Genomic DNA, 19,314 nt, shown 5'->3' with positions numbered 1-19,314 from the left:
GAATGAAGCTGTCTCCAACTTTAATTTCAGTTTGAAAAGGGTTTCAACACCTGATATTTCTCTTCGTCAATATATCGACATGAGTTTCTCATATAGTTTTTCATGACAGTAGAGAAATCTTGTGAAAACCATGCTGTAAGTCATGTCTTTTAATGTACACAGCATCTCACTACATTTTTACCCAGGAAGCACTCACTCATGCCCAAGCATTCAAATGTTAATGGCCACTTTTTCAAAATTAGCATGGAGGCTCACATAGCTTAAAATGAGTACATCTCCATCTTTTGTTTCTATGAATCAGTATAATTTATTTAGAGATTTTATTTAATATAACTAATAAAAATCAATAATGCAAACTGTACTCAACATTGGTCAGTATATCAAGAGTTGGGTATTTAGACACAGATGACCTGGCTTTTATTTTTGTCTCATTCAACTATGTAAGCTCTATTAATGATGTACATTTTAGTTCTATTTGGGGTGAAAATATTAAGTTAATATATTAAACAAAGTAATCAGTGAAATTAATATATTAAACAAAGTAATCAATGAGACCTTACGTTAAACAGATATGAAGTCTAAGTATTTTGGTGGTTTGATGTGTAGGTGTGCACTGTCAAGAGTGATGTGGTTCATGCCACTGTTATAAAAGCTTTGGTTCAAAAAGAAATTCTTGTTTCAAATTTTGTCTTTTTGGAGGCAAAAGCCAAATAAACCTGGTACAATATGCAATTTGTTTCATCATTAGCTCTAGCACATGTAAGAAAAACAAACAGTAACTATATGTCCAATCATTATATTTTCCAAAAACTTCTGGCCCCATAGTATCCTAGTTCCTATGTTTGTTTCACAAAATGGAAAAAAGAATTATCGTTTTCTGCTACAATAATACAAGCCTATTATATGTTTCCCTGTGGCTTTTCTTTTATTTAAAAAAATACATATTTGGACAGAGAGCACATACAAACTTACCTATTGTTTAAAATCGGGGTTCCTATATGGAGAATAATTTGGTTACTAACTTTGAACACACACACACAAAAGAAATATATATGGACAACACCAATCATTAAAGTTTTAAAATAATGTTAAAACTAAAATGGGTTTTCTTGGTCTAATGTCTGTTTTGTCAGAAACTTGGATTGCAGCCCAGCCTTCCTTCTGTTTTCCAATTGTTTGGTAGACTTTTCTCTGTCCCTTTATGGGATCAAATCAACAAGAAATTCTAACTATCCTAAATATGTATGCACCCAACACAGGAGTACCCAGATTTATAAAGCAAGTTCTTAGAGATCTTCAAAGAGACTTAGACTCCCACACAATACTAGTGGGGGACTTTACTACCCCACTGATACCATTAGATCATCCAGACAAAGAATTAACACAGATATTCAGCACCTGAACTCAGCACTAGACCAAATGGACCTGATAAATACATTCAGAACTCTCCACCCAGAAACAACAGAATTTACATTCTTCTCGTGACGTGACACATAATCTAAAATCAATCACAAAATTGAAAGTAAAACACTACTCAGCAAATGCAAAAGACCTGAAATCATAACCCACAGTCTTTCAGACCATAGCACAATCAAATTAGAAATTAAGACTAAGAAATTCACTCAAAACCATATAATTACATGGAAATTGAATAATCTGCTCCTGAATCACTTTTGGGTAAATGATGAAATTAAGGCAGAAATCAAGAAGTTCTTTAAAACTAGTGAGAACAAACACACAACATACCAGAATCTCTAGGACACAGCTAAGGCAGTGTTAAGAGGGAAATTTATAGCACTTAAAGTCCACATCAAAAAGTTAGAAACATCTCAAGTTGACAACCTAATATCACAACTAAATAACTAGAGAAATCAAGAGCAAAGAAATCCCAAAGATATCACAAGACAAGAAATAACCAAAATCAGAACTGAACCGAAGGAGATTGAAACATGAAAATCTATTTGAAAGATCAACTAATCCAGGAGCTGTTTGGAGGAAAACATTGAAAAAGTGGAAAGACTGCTAGTTAGATTGATAAAGAAAAAACAGAAGATTCAAATCAACACTATCAAAAACAACAAGGAGGATATTGCCAGTGACCCTACAGAAGTACAAACAACAATCAGAGAATATTATGAACACTTGTATGCACATACACTAGAAAATCTAGAAGAATTTCTTGGATACATACACCCTCCGAAGACTGAACCAGGAAGATATTAAAACCCTGAAGAGACCAGTAGTGAGCTCTAAAATTGAGGCAGTAACAAATAACCTACCAATCAACAAAAGGCCAGTACCAGACAGATTCACAGCCAAATTCTACCATAAGTATAAAGAAGAACTGGTACTATTTCTACTGAAACTATTCCAAAAACTTCAGGCCAATATCCTTGACTGACAGCAATGCAAGAATTCTCAACAAAATACTGGCAAACCAAATCCAGCAGCACATCAAAAAGCTTATCCACCATGATTAAGTAGGCTTTATCCCTGGGTGCAAGGTTGGTTCAACATACACAAATCAGTCAATGAGATTCATCACATTAACAGAACTAAAGACAAAAAGCACATGATTATCTCAATAGATGCAGAAAAGGCCTTCTGTAAAACACCCCTTCATATTGTTCACTCTCAATAAACTAGGTATTGAAGGAAAATGCCTCAAAATAATAAGATCCATATAAGACAAACCCACAGCTTATATTATACTGAATAGGCAAATGTTGGAAGCATTCCCCTTGAAAACAGCACAAGACAAGGATGCCCTCTCTCACCACTCCTATTCAACATAGTATTGTAAGTTCTGGGCAGGGCAATCAGGCAAGAGAAAGAAACAAAAGGCAACAATAGGAAGAGAGGAAGTCAAACTATCCAGATTTGCAGACGACATGATTCCCTATCTAGAAAACCCCATGGTCTCAGCCCAAAAGCTTCTTAAGCTGATAAACAACTTCAGCAAAGTCTCAGGATAGAAAAATCATGTGAAAAATCACTGGGATTTCTATACACCAATGACAGTCAAGCCGAGCGCAAAATCAGGAATGAACTCCATTCATAATTGCCACAAAAAGAATAAAAGCCTAGGGATACAGATAACCAGGAAGGGGAAAGATCTCTAGACGGAGAGCTACAAAACACTACTCAAAGAAATTGGATATTGACACAAACAAATGGAAAACCATTCCATGCTCATGGATAGCAAGATTCAATATCATTTAAATAGCCATACTGCCCAAAGCAATGTATAGATTCAACACTATGCCTATTAAACATTCTTCACAGAACTAGACAAACATTGTCATTCTTCACAGAATTAGAAAAAAAACTACTTTTTTTTTTTTATTATACTTTAAGTTCTAGGGTACATGTGTACAACGTGCATGTTTGTTACATATATATACATGTGCCATGTCGGTGTGCTGCACCCATCAACTCATCATTAACATTAGGTATATCTCCTAATGCTATCCCTTCCCCCTCCCCCCTCCCCACTATAAGCCCCAGTCATGTGTCCAAGTGATCTCATTGTTCAATTCCCACCTATGAGTGAGAACATGCGGTGTTTGGTTTTCTGTTCTTATGATAGTTTGCTGAGAATGACAGTTTCCAGCTGCATCCGTGTCCCTACAAAGGACATGAACTCATCCTTTTTTATGGCTGCATAGTATTCCATGGTGTATATGTGCCACATTTTCTTAATCGAGTCTGTCACTGATGGACATTTGGGTTGATTCCATGTCTTTGCTATTGTGAATAATGCACATGAAAGCAAAAAAAAAAAAAAAAAAAAAAAACCCAAATAGCCAAGGCAATCCTAAGCAAAAAGAACAAAGCTAGGGACATCACATTACCCAAGTTTAAACTATACTACAGGTCTATAGTAATCAAAGCAGCATGATACTGGTACAAAAAGAGTCACATAGGAAAATGGAACGGAATAGAGAACTCAGAACTACAACTGCACACTTAAAACTATCTGATCTTTATAAACCTGACAAAAACAAGCAATGGGGAAAGGATTCCCTATTCAATAAGTGGTGCTGGGCTAACTGCCTAGCCATATGCAGAAGATTAAAACTGGACCCCTTCCTTACTGTATATACAAAAATTAACTCAGGATAGACTAAAGACTTAAATGTAAAACCTAAAACTATAAAAGCCCTGTATGACAACCTAGGCAATACCCTCAGGACACAGACACAGACAAAGATTTCATGATGAAGATGCCAAAAACAATTACAACAAAACCAAAAATTAACAAATGGGATCTAATTAAACTGAAAAGCTTCTGCACAGCAAAAGAAATTATCAACAGAATAAAAAGATAACCCACAGAATGGGAGACAAGTTTTGCAAACTATGCATCCAACAAAGGTATAATACCAAGCATCTATAAGGAACTTAAACACATTTGCAAGAAAAAGACAAACAATCCCATAAAAAGTGGGCAAAGAACATGAACAGACACTTTTCAAAGGAAGACATGCATGCAGGCAACAATCATATGAAAAAAAACTCAACATCACTGATCATTAGAGAAATGCAAATCAAAACCACAATGGGGTATCATCTCCCACCAGTCAGAATGGCTACTGTTAAAAAGTCACAAAATAACAGATGCTGGTGAGCTTCTTGGGAAAAAGGAATGCTTCTACACTGTTGATGGGAGTGGAAATTAGTTCAATCATTGTGAAAGACAGTGTGGAATTCCTCAAAGACATAAAGACAGAAATACTATTCCACCCAGTAATCCCATTACTAGGTATATATCCAAGGGAATATAAATCATTCCATTATAAAGTTAAATGTATGCATATGGTCATTGAAACACTATTCACAGTATCAAAGACATGGAATCAACCTAAATGCCCATCAATGACAGACTGGATAAAGAAAATATGGTAAGTATACACCATGGAATACTATGCAGCCACCAAAAAGAATGAGACCATGTCCTTTGCAGGGACATGAATGGAGCTGGAGGCCATTATCCTTAGCAAACTAACACAGGAACAGAAAACTAAATATCAGCATGTTCTCACTTATAAGTGGGAGCTAAATGATGAGAACACATGGACACAGAGAGGGGAACAACACACAATGGGGCCTATTGGAGGGTGGAGGGTAGGAGGAGGAGGAGGATCAGAAAAAATAACTAATAGGTACTAGGCTTAATACTTAGGTGATAAAATAATCCATACAACAAACCCCTCATGACACAGGTTTGCCTATGTAACGAAACTGCACATGTACCCCCGAACTTAAAATAAAAGTTAAAAAAATTAAGATGGCTTTTCTCAATGCACGATTCAATAATCTCTATCACGACTTTCCGAAAACCTATTTAGCAGGACACATTGTATACACTATCAGATGCCCAACCAAAATATATCTTCCATTTATTTTGTACTAAGACTATGCTGATTTTGTCCAGGTATATATGAGGAATGTGCTCAGGGGTAAGTGAGTACCACTTTATCCTGAGGGCAAGAATTATACTTGGTATAATTCACTCATGGTTAATTCATAACCTGATGTTAGTTATTGGTTTAGTGTGGGCATGTCCTGAGAAATGAGGCATGAAAGGAAGTTTGCTCAAAAGAAATGTGTCTCTGTGTGTGTCCTTCTTAAATAAAATGAAATAAAATTAACAAGATACTCTAGAAGTATTGAATTTACTGCCTTTGGTCAAAAGCTATAAGGGCAGGATGACTGGAGTTATTGTAATTATTTTATGATGACAAAATCCAAAGGAATTAGAGAAGCCCTTTTAGAAGTGCTGCATGTTTGAACTGCCGAAGTCATCAATCCTGGAAACACTTGCCATATTCCAGACAAATTTAATTGAATATTCTGTTTTTTTGGAGTAGAAGACACCTAATGGACACTCCTACTATAGATATCTTAATGAAAATGTTATCCTACAGGCATGTTTATGTCACTAGGTATTTATAAGTGATTAAATGCTTTTTTTGAAAACAAGTTCAAATCACATATTTATGTGTGAGCACATCTGTTATGTTATATAGATCTAACATTTGTTATTTTTGCCTAGTTGAGCCTATTTCCTTTTTTCTATAATATATCACCTCATTTTTTTTTTTCAAGTCACTCTGTTCTTCTTCATAGACCATGTGGATCCTGTGTAGTTGACCCTGCCCTCCCATTCGTAGGTTGGGTACATAATCCAGGACCACATACATAGATTCGTTCAGTGATGTACAGATAAACCAAGCCATAACGTCAGGCTCAATTTGGGTATTTTCACTTGTGGGGTTCTTTGTATGGCAGTATTTAACCTAGAGCAAGTTGGCAGCCATCTTGCCACCATGAAGCGTCACAGTTTATAGGAGAATTTGCCCTGAGAAAAGCATAGCTGCAGGAAGGAAAGAACATTCCTGATGACATTATTTGCTCCCTCGGGTCCGGCACTGTCTAAAGAAGCAATAGTCCCAAACTTTTCAGTAATGTTAGTTAATAAATCCACTCCACGTTGAATTTCTGCCATATACAATAAAAAAAAGTCCCACTTGACACTGCTGCCTAAAAGTCCTTCTCAGGACCTATTTCAAGAAGACTTCTTTCCTTATAATTCACTATATAAATCATATGGAACATATAGAACTGTTGCAGTGGCATCATCATACTTAGATTATGATGCCTAATTAATTAAAATAATTAATTATTTTAATTAAAGGTGCCTAAGTAATTAAAATAATTCCATAGGTCTTATATTGAAATTATTAATGATAATCCTAGATTAGATTCATTTTTCAGCATACATTATTTATTAATTTCTTTTATGATGAAGTTTTTGAGTAGATAGACTGATGCCTATCAATAATACACATTGTTCTTTGAAAATGATTTACTATTCTCTGTATTCACTGACTGTTAATCCTATCTTTATTCATTTAAGTTTTTTTCCTGGATTGCTGTATTTTTCTTTTTAGACTTTTTCCACAGTTCTTCATATCTGAAGATAACATCTTTTCCATGTTTTTAATCTCTTTATTGCCTTTAGCACTGTACAATGGATGATTAATTTAGTTCATCTTTTTTTGTTTTGTTTTGTTTTGTTTTGTTTTAGAGACGGGGTCTTGCTCTGTCACCCAAGCTGGAGTGCAGTGGCACGATCTCGGCTCACTGCAAGCTCCGCCTCCTGGGTTCATGCCTTTCTCCTGCCTCAGCTTCCCGAGTAGCTGGGACTACAGGCACCCGCCACCACGCCCGGCTAATTTTTTTTTTGTATTTTTAAAAGAGATGTGTTTTCACCATATTAGCCAGGATGGTCTCGATCTCCTGACCTGATCTGCCCTCCTCAGCCTCCCAAAGTGCTGGGATTAGGCATGAGCCACCACGCCAGTCCTCAGTTTAGTCTGTCTTTTAATGCACTAGTTTAAGCTGCTATGTAAGTCATTGAATTTTGCATGCTAGTTATCAATTTTTATATTTTAGAAGTTTATTTTAATTACTTTAAAAATAACAGCTAGGACAGCTATCAGAATATATATTCAGTTGTCTCACTGGATTCATATATCATCAACACATTTTTAGCTCCCTAGGTGTCCTTCAATTTTTGCCAGCTCTTCTGTGCATTTTAAGAATTATGTTTTTGTATATTTCATCCATCAATTTTAAGTGTCCTATATGCCTTAAAGAATAAGGGTATCTTAACCACCACTTTGCTCCACCTCTGTTTCTTTCCAATACAACTATTATTCATAGAGTTACTGTGTAATCTTCAACATTACTGATTCACTGAGGTTTTCCAGAGGGTGCATATCTTATTGGTAACAAGGTATGAAAACAGCATTTTTTAAAAACTCATCTGTGATTCTATTTTTCACTTTACCTACTTTCGATTTAGTTACCTTACTGCTTTCATGTACCTTTTTGAACGATTTTAAAATTTTAAATGAAAAATATAATACAAATAAATCTATAAAACAAAACAAAATACCTGTCTTTCTCTTCTTTTTTGTTTGCAATTTGCAGCATATTTTTATATACCTTATGTTATTTTTGGTCTTTCCAAAATCTAGGTAGTATACGTATTTTTTTTTTTTTTTTTTGGCCAAAAAAGTGACCCCCAAAGTGACGATCCCTGAACTTAATCCTGGTCCAGTGCTCTTCTATTTGCACCAGACAAATTGGAATATTCTGAATGTTTTAGAAAGGTCAGACTAAAGGAATTAAACTCTACCTTGAAACTCTTGAAAGTATTCTATCAAGGAATTCTCTAAATGAAGGTAAATATGTTGAAATTGCTGAAAAATATGCTTTCCCACACATTTAATTCTGAATTCTGAAGTATTTTTATTGTAATTGTAATAAAATTTGTTGATGGCAAATAATTTCTTATTTATCACACAAATTAACACCATACCACTTGGTGAACATTCTACACAGAAGCAATTTGGATAGAATTAATTCATTTACATTTAGTAGTCTAGAAGATTTGTTTTACCTGTTTAAATGTGAGACGTTGCCAAAATTACAGCAGACAACTACAGAGAAGAATAAACCATAACCTTAATATGGGAGCTTATTTTCATTTTCAAACAAAGTAACAGATAATATTCTCACACTATTTAAAATGGATATTACTTACAGCTGTATCTGCAAAGGTCTCTTCATAAAACGCTAGCATCAGAGCAAACTGTACAACTGTGTATATCTTTAACAGCTGAGATGCAGATGATGAGAAAGGAACATCTTTCCCAGTGACCTAGGTAGACAAGAAAGAACCATTTCCTTTATATTGCTCCAGACTTATTCCTCTTACTGAAATTCACACTAAGAGAGATATTTGAAAAAATGTATTGGCTATTTTTTTTTAAAAAAGGCTAACATAATTTTTTAAAATAGAAACTTGTCTGTAAGCTAGGATACTTTTTTTTCCCATTTTGAAAGCATGACAATTATGATGTAATCTGCCTTAAAGAGCAGCATAAGAACTAATTCAGCAAAATGTGCAAATTATAAAGATAGTCAAAATGAGTGGGATGGATCTTCCCTATTTGATAATATGTCCATGATCACATATGACAGCAAAAGCAAAGTAAAAGAAAAAACAGAAGGTGGCCGGACGCGGTGGCTCACACCTGTAATTCCAGCACTTTCCGAGGCCGAGGTGGGCGGATCACTTGAGGTTAAGAGTTCATGATCAGCCTGGCCAACATGGTGAAACCCCGTCTCTACCAATAATACAAAAATTAGCTGGGCATGGTGGCATGCACCTGTAATCCCAGCTACTCGGGAGACTGAGTCAGAAGAACTGCTTAAACCCAGTAGGCAGAGGTTGCAGTGAGCCAGGACTGCATGACTGCACTCCAACCTGGAGCTGGGGGACAGTCTCAAAAAAAAAAAAAAAAAAAAAGAGAGAGAGAGAGAAGGTAATCTTGGCAGTGTAGGTAATCATACTTCAAAGAAAAATACTATTTTACTGGAAACAACTTTCGTAAAGTTATTTATTGGAAACTTTAGAAAAGTTATTTCCAATAAACTAAGTTTTTACTCTAGCATTTGAGTTTCCCCAAAATGCTACACATCTATTTTTTTTAATGCAGACTCCAGGACTCATATAACTTTAAAAACAGTATTCACTTTGAGTTATCTATTGACAAAAAGAAAAACAATAGATGGATCATAGCAAACAGGTTTTTGGAGTTGAAATATAGAAATTATTTCACCTATATCAAGTTGGCGGATGTTACACTACTAATTGTGAACATAAACAAAAGTGTCTGGGAAACTTATTCCAGGAGGCTTTGGTAACCGAATGAGAAAATGTCATTACTTAGATTAGGATTTTTTCAAAATAGTAATATTTAAATAAAACTTCCTATTTTATTTTATTTCCTTGAAACATCACAGGCTAATTTTGTACACATAGTATCATCCTTGAAATTAAGAGTAGTTTAGTCTTCCTATCGTTTCTGCATTACTATACATAACATTTATTTGATAAGAAATCACAACTTATATTCTAAATGATTAAAAAGAAACTTATCTTTCTTTCCCAGAAGAATAATTCTGGGTGAAAACTGAGTTTCTCATTTGGGTTCCTCTGTTTCAAAGATCTATCTATTTTGTTTTTGGTTTTCAGTGTGGTTTCTGCATTTAATTCTTCTACTTTACTATAAAATGAATATAGTTATGGTTTGACCCAAAATCCATACTGTCTTGATGTGACTTTAGATACATCTGTTCTGGGGGCCTCATTTCTTCGTGAGTGGAGTTAAGGTTAGACTGACTCATTCCTAAGTTTCCCTCCATCTCTAGTGTTCTAGGACTCTGTGTCTGAGCCGCTTGTATTTGTGAAGTTATGCTCTATACAAAGGCAGGCATTCAAGCGGATATGAAAACCAGCCTCTGTAGCTCTGCTCCACAATCTGGGCTCCCAGGCAAAAGGCAGTGTTCACCTGGGAGAAGGCACTCCTTTAATTGGCACATAGTTGGTGGACACTCACTAAGTTATGCACCACAGGACTGCATCTGACCGGGGGAACATCTTTTTACAGATTTGCATGAAAATAGCATATGTACAGGTTGGGCTGTAGACCTGACAATATGAAACTAATCTTCACCATCTCCAATTCTGTGAACTCTATTTACCTCTGGAATTTCTTCACTTAGACCAAGTCTTGGTTTCCCTGGACCCCATCCTGGTCCTTTAAATATGACAGAAAACTTATTGAAGAATCCAGGTGTGGCCCAGAATGTAGTCCATATGTAAAATAAGTGATGGAACTAGAAAGAATGAAAAAGAGCTTATTTCAAATAAGACAAATAGGACAGAAAGAATAAATACCAAAAATTGTGTATATTTTTTTATTGTTCAAGGTAATTTACATATATTAAAACATATGTTATGCATGATTAGAGCAACAGAAATTAATGTGTAATTGCATTCCATGCTGTAATCTATTCTATGCACTGTGTACCATTAAGTGTGTTTTTGTCAATATTTCTGAAGTTCAATAAAATTGTAATTTTGAAATGTAAAATCAGGGCAATTGTTTAGACAATCAGCAAAGTAGAAAAAAATGAGTTAAGAGGCTTTGCTTCCAACAGAATTAATTAGCACCCTGTGCACTCAACACCCCTCCCTAATGATATCTTTTCTTTCTTTCTTTTTTTTCAAGACAGAGTCTCACTCTGTTGCCCAGGCTGGAGTGCAGTGGAGCGACTTTGACTCACCACAACCTCTGCCTCCCGGGTTCAAGTGATTCTCCTGCCTCAGCCTCCTGTGTAGCTGGGATTACAGGCACATGCCACCATTCCAGGCTAATTTTTGTATTTTTAGTGGCAATGGGGTCTCACCATGTTGGCCAGGCTGGTTTTGAACTTCTGACCTCATGATCCACCAGCCTCGGCCTCCCAAAGTGCTGGGATTACAGGCCTGAGCCATCATGCCCGGTCAATGACACCTTTTCTAAGTGTTGCTCAATGGATACAAAAGTTGAACATGGAAACATAGAAAGATTGAATATCTGTTTAAAATTTTAAAATATAAATCTCTATTTACTATATTGTGTTACAGACAACACATATTCATAAAAATACTCTAAGTAGTTTGTGATACTAGACTTCCGAGTATTAAATAGTCTGCATTCTGTAATTAGAGATTGAAAAGTTTGCTAACTGAGGCAAAAGTTCCGCTTAAGTCGCATAGTAGGAATCCCACATTCTTTACATATCATGCATTTGACATGGATAGAAGTTAAAAGTGGCCAGGCGCGGTGGCTCATGCCTGTAATCCCAGCACTTTGGGAGGCTGAGGCGGGTGGATCACGAGGTCAGGAGATCGAGACCATCCTGGCAAACACGGTGAAACCCCACCCCTACTATAAACACACAAAAAAATTAGCCGGGCGTGGTGGTGGGCGCCTGTAGTCCCAGCTTCTCGGGAGACTGAGGCAGGAGGATGGTGTGAACCCAGGAGGCGGTGGAGCTTGCAGTGAGCAGGGATCGCGCCACTGCACTCCAGCCTGGGTGACAGAGCAAGACTCCATTTCAAAAAAAAAACAAAAAAAAAAACAGAAGTTAAAAGTGTGCCCACATGTGATAGGTGTTCAATAAATGTTTGCTATTTATGACATATATATGATCATAATGCACCAGGAGACTAAAAAGACTCCTAGAGGTTGAGCATCCGCTATAGACTCTAGAGATGAGTTCTATGATAATTACAGAAATAAATTAATGGAGAAAGAAGTTTTGGCTTTATCAGAATTTGTGATTTTGCTAGTATTTTCATTGTGTTTTGAATGAGTTGAACCATTACAAAAAATAACTTAAGAATTGCTTAAAATATCATAATAAGGAATCTGAAGCAATTAAGAAATAATTTAGAACAACCATTTATGCCTAATGTTCCACTATTGGAACGCTAAGCACGTAAGAGTTATTTATATCCTACTGCTCAAGGTCATCGCCAAGGTCTAATTGGAAAAATTCAAAAAATTGCAACCTTAGGAATAAATGGTTAACGGAATAGATCTGAGGAATAGGTAAATGTTAGGCAGAAACTTCGCCTGGGGCTTTGCAATAATAATGATATAGAAAACTAATGTGCTTATAAGTTATAATGTACATTAATATACTTATCTGTTTTGTAATTTTGGAAACTGACTACAGTTTTGTTTCTATCATTCTGGACACAAGCCATAAAAATACATGGTAATGTTTTAAAAGAAAATATTGTTTTTCACTTATTTATTTCCCAGCGCTCTGAAAATGTGCGATACCAAAGGAGGGCAAGGTGAATTATTTATCCCTAATAATAAGGAGAACAAACAAACAAACAAGCAAAACCCTATGTCTGTTGGAAGTCATCCTGAGTTGCTTTGATGCCTCTGCAGAATAGGAGAGAAATTTACCTGTATATAAAGGAATGGAGGTGAAAATAAGTGAATGTTTTTGTAAGTTCAAGTATTCCTAATTGCCACAACTTGCCGGCTTGACATTTCTGACAATATAAGTGAACATGTAAAACACTAAACCTTAGACCCACTTGTGACAATTACCATTCTGAAGGAAACGTGAGGGGAAAGACCTGGAGAATTGAACCTAACATAGTTTCAGCAGCTGTTAATAAATACCTATGATTTTCTGACCACCGTTCCTCTCAGAATACTTATCATCCCACTATTTGTGCAGCTCTTATTGTATTTAATATTCACTTTCTCATTCTGTCTCAGTTATAAACTCCCTTTTCCTCAGAAAGACTGTACACTCCCAAAGCCTTGCCTCTGAAAGAAATCACCCACTAACCAGCAGCACTGGCATCATATAGGTGCTTGTTTAGAAACACAGGATCTTGGAACAGACCACAAAACTACTGAACAGAATCTGCATTTTAGTAGGATCCTCTGATTCACATGCACATTAAGTTTATAAAGTTCTGCCCTAGAAGATAGAGATGAAGTTGTCTATTTCTTTTTTAATGACTGCAATAAGGAGACAACTCCTATACGAAGAAAAGGTAGCTTTCAATGTACTCTTTCTCAATTGGTTTTATTTACACAAAGCTTATTATTAAGAAAGGATCCAAAATATTTGCTTATATTCTCCTGAGAGATGGATCATATTCTTAGTAAGTCTAATCAAGATAGAGACACAGAGAGAAATGCCACGTAGTTGAGAAGAAAGAAGAGAGATAATTACCTTTCTTCTTTTGGTGTATGAGGAGATAAAAATACCTTTCACTGAACAACTGAAGGCAATCTGTTATGGCCTTTTAGCACAGTGTATAGGTTAAATTGAATTCAGCCAGTCTTGGGCTTAGCTTTCAACCCACCTTGGTTAAGCTTATAGCTAACAAGTTTTGTAACTTTGGGTGAATTATTTAAATTCTGGGAACCTTGGTTTCCTCCACCAGAAAATGGGAATGAAAAGAGCCACTGCTTTATAAGGTTTTAGTAATAGCTACATTAAATATTTTTCTGCTGCGCTGTTAGCAGTACACATGGTAGAAGCCCAATAGATGTCAACAATTTTGTTATTTCAACTTTCAGTGAAACTCAAAGTAGTCTGGAAAAGCTGACCCAACATGAGCCAGTAATTTCCTCACTTACCGAATGTTGTAACCAGTCCCCTGAACAGAGCTGTCATTGACCAACCTCTTCAGCTTTTCAAGTGTTCTTATCTTTTCCTCATTTACGAGTGCCTAACCCCAGGAGTATTTGTGGTGGTCTGACTCTGACAGATCGGAGCTTCACAGACATTCCTGATTTCTCTAATGCCAACCATTGAGACCAATGAACAACCAGTACCACATGTCTAACAGAAAACTGGTCCAGTCCGACAAGTCTTAGCAAGTGAGGTAATGCACAGACTTAACCAATCTGTAATAGTTCCTGACACTTGGGTCCAAGAAGAGTAACGCAAAGCCCTCATGTTGAATTTCTAACCAAAGTCATGCACCCTGGAAGCAAATATTTTTCTTACTGTGGGTTCAGCCTTAATTATACATGTTACTATTGCTCCTACTGAATACATGAATATATTTCAGGTCCATTCTGAGAAAGGATATGTTTAGAAGCCACTTTCTTTGTCATTCTAGGCAGTAGACATATTTGAAAATTAGTTATTTTAAAATGTATTTTGCCTGATTTGATTCAAACTTTTGCTTGTGTAATAGCGTTGTTTCTAAATTTTTTATAGTTAAAAACTTTTTTTCAGGTTAGTGTAATATACTATCACTTTTCAACAGCTGATTTTTTTCTTAACTGTAAGATTTATGAAATGATATAAATGCAGAAAAATAAAAAACAAGTATGTTACCTGCACTCTGATTGGTTCAAATGTATTAATGGGATGTGTTAAGCCATATACAACTTTTTCATTTTCTGCTTCAAATGTCCCTGGAAGATAAATATTAAGGATATGAGATTTGGCTTCCTGTAATTGAGGGAGATGATTTAATTTTTTGATTTTAATACATTTTACTTACCAAAAATTCTATCCCAAATAATAAGAACACCAGCAAAATTTTTGTCTATGCAATAACGATTTCTGCCTATGAGACAAAATATTAGAGAATACTTTTTTCAGAAAAATAGTTATGCTTTTTGAGATACCTTCATCTTGTTTTTAGAACATATTCATAAAATTCAGATTTAAGCAAGAGTATGATTTCCCTGGAAATGTCTTCTCATTTACAACATCAGATTTTATTCTCTAATAAAGGAATTTTTATCTTTGTTTTTCAATTAATTATACTAAAAAGGGGAAGTGTTTTCTTAAAGCTATATGTATGTTTTCTTGCCACCATTTTTCAATATAAAATGGAATAAATGTAAATAACTTTTTTCAGGACCATTAAATAAAAATTAAGAATGAAATGATATCAAAAATTATAAATAAGAAATAAAATAAGGAAACAATGTATGTAAATGTGTTTTTATTTTAAATTTTTGATGGGATGTCTCTCTATCCCTTTTCTCTGCATCTGTTTCAGGAAGGAAATTTTCTACTTAGAGTGAGACTTGACTAGTTTTTTTAAGATCATAAAAGCCATAGTAAAAAATAAACTACCCTTAATTTTTTCAAAACTCATATCATATATATTTTTCCTGCTGCCAAATAATCAAATTATAATATAAATAACTGGTTATTATTTATTTAATACATTTTTTATAAAACTTAAGTAGACATGATGATATCCATATGACTGTAAATCTAAAGAAAAAGAATAATTAATTAGCCAAACCACAACCCCAAGAAACTCAACTATCCTGAGTTCCCATTCCTTTTCATGGTTTCCATGTATGCAACCTCACATTTGAATGCGCAGATACAAGGAAAAATCTCCCATAGTGTAAAAGTAGAGATAGATTGGCTGAACAGATGCAGACACTGTTGCTATATACATGGTTTAAATAATGGTTCTGAATTAGTAGGGAAGCATTTTGCCCCTTAAGGAACATCTGGCAATTTCTGGAGACATTATTGGTAGCCACACCTGGGAGGGGATACTAACGACATCTAATGGGTGGGGGCCAGTGAGGTTGCTAAATTTCCTACAGTGCACAGAACATCCTCCACAACAAAGAAGTATCTGTCTCAAAACGTCAACAGTGCTGAGGTTGGGAAACCCTGATATAAGCAGGTGGGGGCGTGGGAAAATGAAGTCAGAGGAAATAGCATCTGTTTCGTTTTGTAATGTGGACTTGTTCTTCTCGGCTCCTTCTATTTCCTTTTATATGGAAGGAACTGCAAGTGTATAATCCCCTTGGCCTCTCCACTCCCTTACTAATTAGAGATGCTTCTTGACTTACGGAGAGGTTATGTCCCAATAAACCATCTAAATTGAAAAACATTGAAGGTCAAAAATGCTTTTAATCAGGGTGTGGTGACTCAGGCCTGCAATACCAGCACTTTGGGAGGCCGAGGTGGGCGGATCACCTGAGGTCAGGGAGTGTGAGACCAGCCTGATCAACATGGTGAAACTCCGTCTCTACTAAAAATACAAAAATTAGCTGGGCGTGGAGGTGTGCACCTATAATCCCAGCTACTAGGGAGACTGAGGCAGAAGAATCGCTTGAACCCAGGAGGTGGAGTTTGCAGTGAGCCGAGATCGTGCCACTGCACTCCAGCCAGGGCGACAGAGTAAGACTCTGTCTCAAAAAAAAAAAAAAAAAAAAAAAAAAAAAAAAAAGCTTTTAAATACGCCTAATCTACTGAACATCATAGCTTAGCCTAGCCTGCCTTAAATGCGCTCAGAGCACTTATATCAACCTGCAATCTTAGGCAAAAATCATCTAATACAAAGCCTATTTCATAAGAAAGTGTTGAATATCTCACAAGGTTTATGGAATACGGTACCAAAAGTAAAAAAGTAGAACGGCTATATGGGTTCTCAAGGTATGGTTTCTACCAAACATGTATCACATTTGCATCATTGTGAAAGTCGAAAAATCAGAAGTCGAACCATCATAAATCAGGGACTTTCTGTCCTCCCTGGAGTTGGAGAATGACTGTTGAGTTTCTAAGAGGAAACCGCTTGTGCTCTCTGCCCTGGCCTCTCCTCCTGTGGAACCTGTGCTTCTGCTCGGCTCCCTGCCATAAACATAGGACCCTGCCCTTCTTGGAAAAGCAGGGCTTCAGGTCCTCAGTGTTGCCGAGGAAGATTAGAAACTTATAAAAACAAAACAATAGCATTTACTTACGTATTTATTTTACTGGTTTCCTTCTCTCAGTATTGTTTGTGAGATTTATTCATGTTGTTGCATATAGCAATGGTGTGGGCATTTTCATTGTTATATCATTCTCCATTACATGTACGATATAAAATTTATCTGTTCTACTGCTGAAAAACATTTGAATTATTTCTGTTTTTTCTATCACAAATAATGCTGATATGCACATTGCTATATAGGGCTCGGGGTACACAATGTGAACATTTTTGTTATTACTTAAGTTGGTGTCTTTAAACCTTAGGCACTAGCCACTTGGGATTTTCTCCTTGTCAGGGAAACACAGCTTATATTGAGATTGTTCAAGGCCTTAGGCAGGAAGGTTTATTGGGCTCTCCTTAAATCAAAACAGTTTTCAAGACCACTAACTCTCTGCAGATAGGAATGACCTTCAGCACTGGGTCAAGGAGTAGCCTTTGACAGAATCCTTTAAAACATAAAATGTGCATCTCCTCAGCTGGTTAACTCATTTTCTACTATAATGGAGCTAAGATTTAGGTAGAATGAAAAATCCAAAAGTCAGATAGATAAATCCCCCCACTCCACCCCACCAGTTCATACTTTGGAGATGAGGCTTGTACCAAAGAAGATAGAAAAGAAGAAACTATATTTATTTGTGAAACATGTGCTGACTATATTGGGGATTGTGATTAAATGAAGTAAGACAAATAATACTGTAACTTTTAAAGACATGAAGAGGAAAAGAGAAGAAATAGAACTTCCTTACCATGATGAACCCTATGATGGCTAGGAGTATTAAGAATCAGTTCCAAAGGACCAAGGTTATTGATGACCTGTTTAAAACAGAAGGAATACTTATACATATAGTTATCATTAAATGTGTATTAGTATATAAATACTCACATTAGAAACTCACATAAATTAAGAGATATTGCAAGTTTCAGAGTTGGTATCAGAGAGTGGAAAAAAGTTCCTCTGAAATCTGGAATTCATATAAAGACAATAGTAATCTCAAAACTCTATTCTGAGAGGCAGCATGGTGAGTATGGTGTCATGGTTAAGAGCTAGACTTTCAGTTCAGCTTCAAGAATCTCCACTTATTACTGTGTGATCCTGGGGAAATGACTAGGTTTTCATATCTCAATTTTCTCATCTTTAAAATGGAAATAGTAACATATCTACATAATAATGTTGTTCTGAAGATTATTAATGTTACTGTATTACATACCACTATCATCAAGGCACAATTCCCTTAGATTTCATGTTGTATTATAGTTTTTGCCTTTCAACTATGGCTTTGATTATTTATGAGAGCAGGGCTTTACTAGGAGAGTGAAAACACTGTGTTATGTTTCCTGGAGTTACTTCACCCTGTAATCAGTCATGCAGCAACAACTTAATATTGTATCAGTAATCTATTACATTAGGGTGATCCTACTTATTCAAATAGAATACTAAATCATCTCTTACCTTTCAAGGCATCGTCTACCATTACATCTTAGAGGTGCAATTCAAAGTCAAATATGTAAAAGGGCCTTTTTTCACAATTAAAGTTACTTCAATATCTAGTGTCTAACTTTCTAATTAATTCTCACAACATTTCTTAGTAAGAATCCCCTAGTTCTGAGTCTATAAATTCTAAAAATGGTAGGAACCAAGTAGGTGTCATGAAAAAAGTACAGCAGCCCACATGTAAGACATTTGGTATGTTATATTAATAATATTGAACAACTTGAGATCTTCCACCAACCATGGCAGATACCAAGATATTTTACTTTTCTTTATTCACAATCTAAACTGATTTGTTAGAGCCTACCAATGACAAAATCAATACATTGTCATGATATTTTAAGACATGACTCACTTTTAGGGTTAGCTTCCATTTGCAGGACATATGAGGAATAAAGAAATGAGTTAAATGATGCTAAAGGGAAAAATAGTCACTGACAATTATGACACTGATATGAATTTGATAGTAAGTCAGTGCTATGGGAAGAAACAGAGAGAGATGGGACTGTTTAAGATGAAAATATTTAAGACACATAACTAAATTTAAGGTGTACACCTTGTTTAGATATTGATTTGAACAAGCCTAACATAAAAGACATTTTATAGGCAATAAAGAAAAATATATTATAAACAG

At 35.6% G+C, this 19,314-nt stretch overlaps 1 protein-coding gene across 1 annotated transcript in view; it reads right to left on the bottom strand.

Moving 5' to 3' along the window:
• AGMO (alkylglycerol monooxygenase) overlaps positions 1–19,314 on the bottom strand; it is a 355,080-nt gene that overhangs the window by 173,778 nt on the left and 161,988 nt on the right. The window contains exons 6-10 of the mRNA XM_023216020.1: positions 17,938–18,004; positions 14,966–15,031; positions 14,797–14,876; positions 10,624–10,758; positions 8,618–8,734 (exon numbers count right to left, since the gene is read on the bottom strand). Of these exons, the coding sequence (XP_023071788.1) occupies positions 8,618–8,734; positions 10,624–10,758; positions 14,797–14,876; positions 14,966–15,031; positions 17,938–18,004 (465 nt within the window). The remainder of the gene's footprint in view (positions 1–8,617; positions 8,735–10,623; positions 10,759–14,796; positions 14,877–14,965; positions 15,032–17,937; positions 18,005–19,314) is intronic.

Source organism: Piliocolobus tephrosceles, chromosome 8 (assembly GCF_002776525.5).
Source record: "Piliocolobus tephrosceles isolate RC106 chromosome 8, ASM277652v3, whole genome shotgun sequence".
Classification (NCBI taxonomy): domain Eukaryota; kingdom Metazoa; phylum Chordata; class Mammalia; order Primates; family Cercopithecidae; genus Piliocolobus; species Piliocolobus tephrosceles.
The sequence above is the reverse complement of the archived record's forward strand: the minus strand, read 5'-3'. Positions and strand labels throughout refer to the sequence as shown.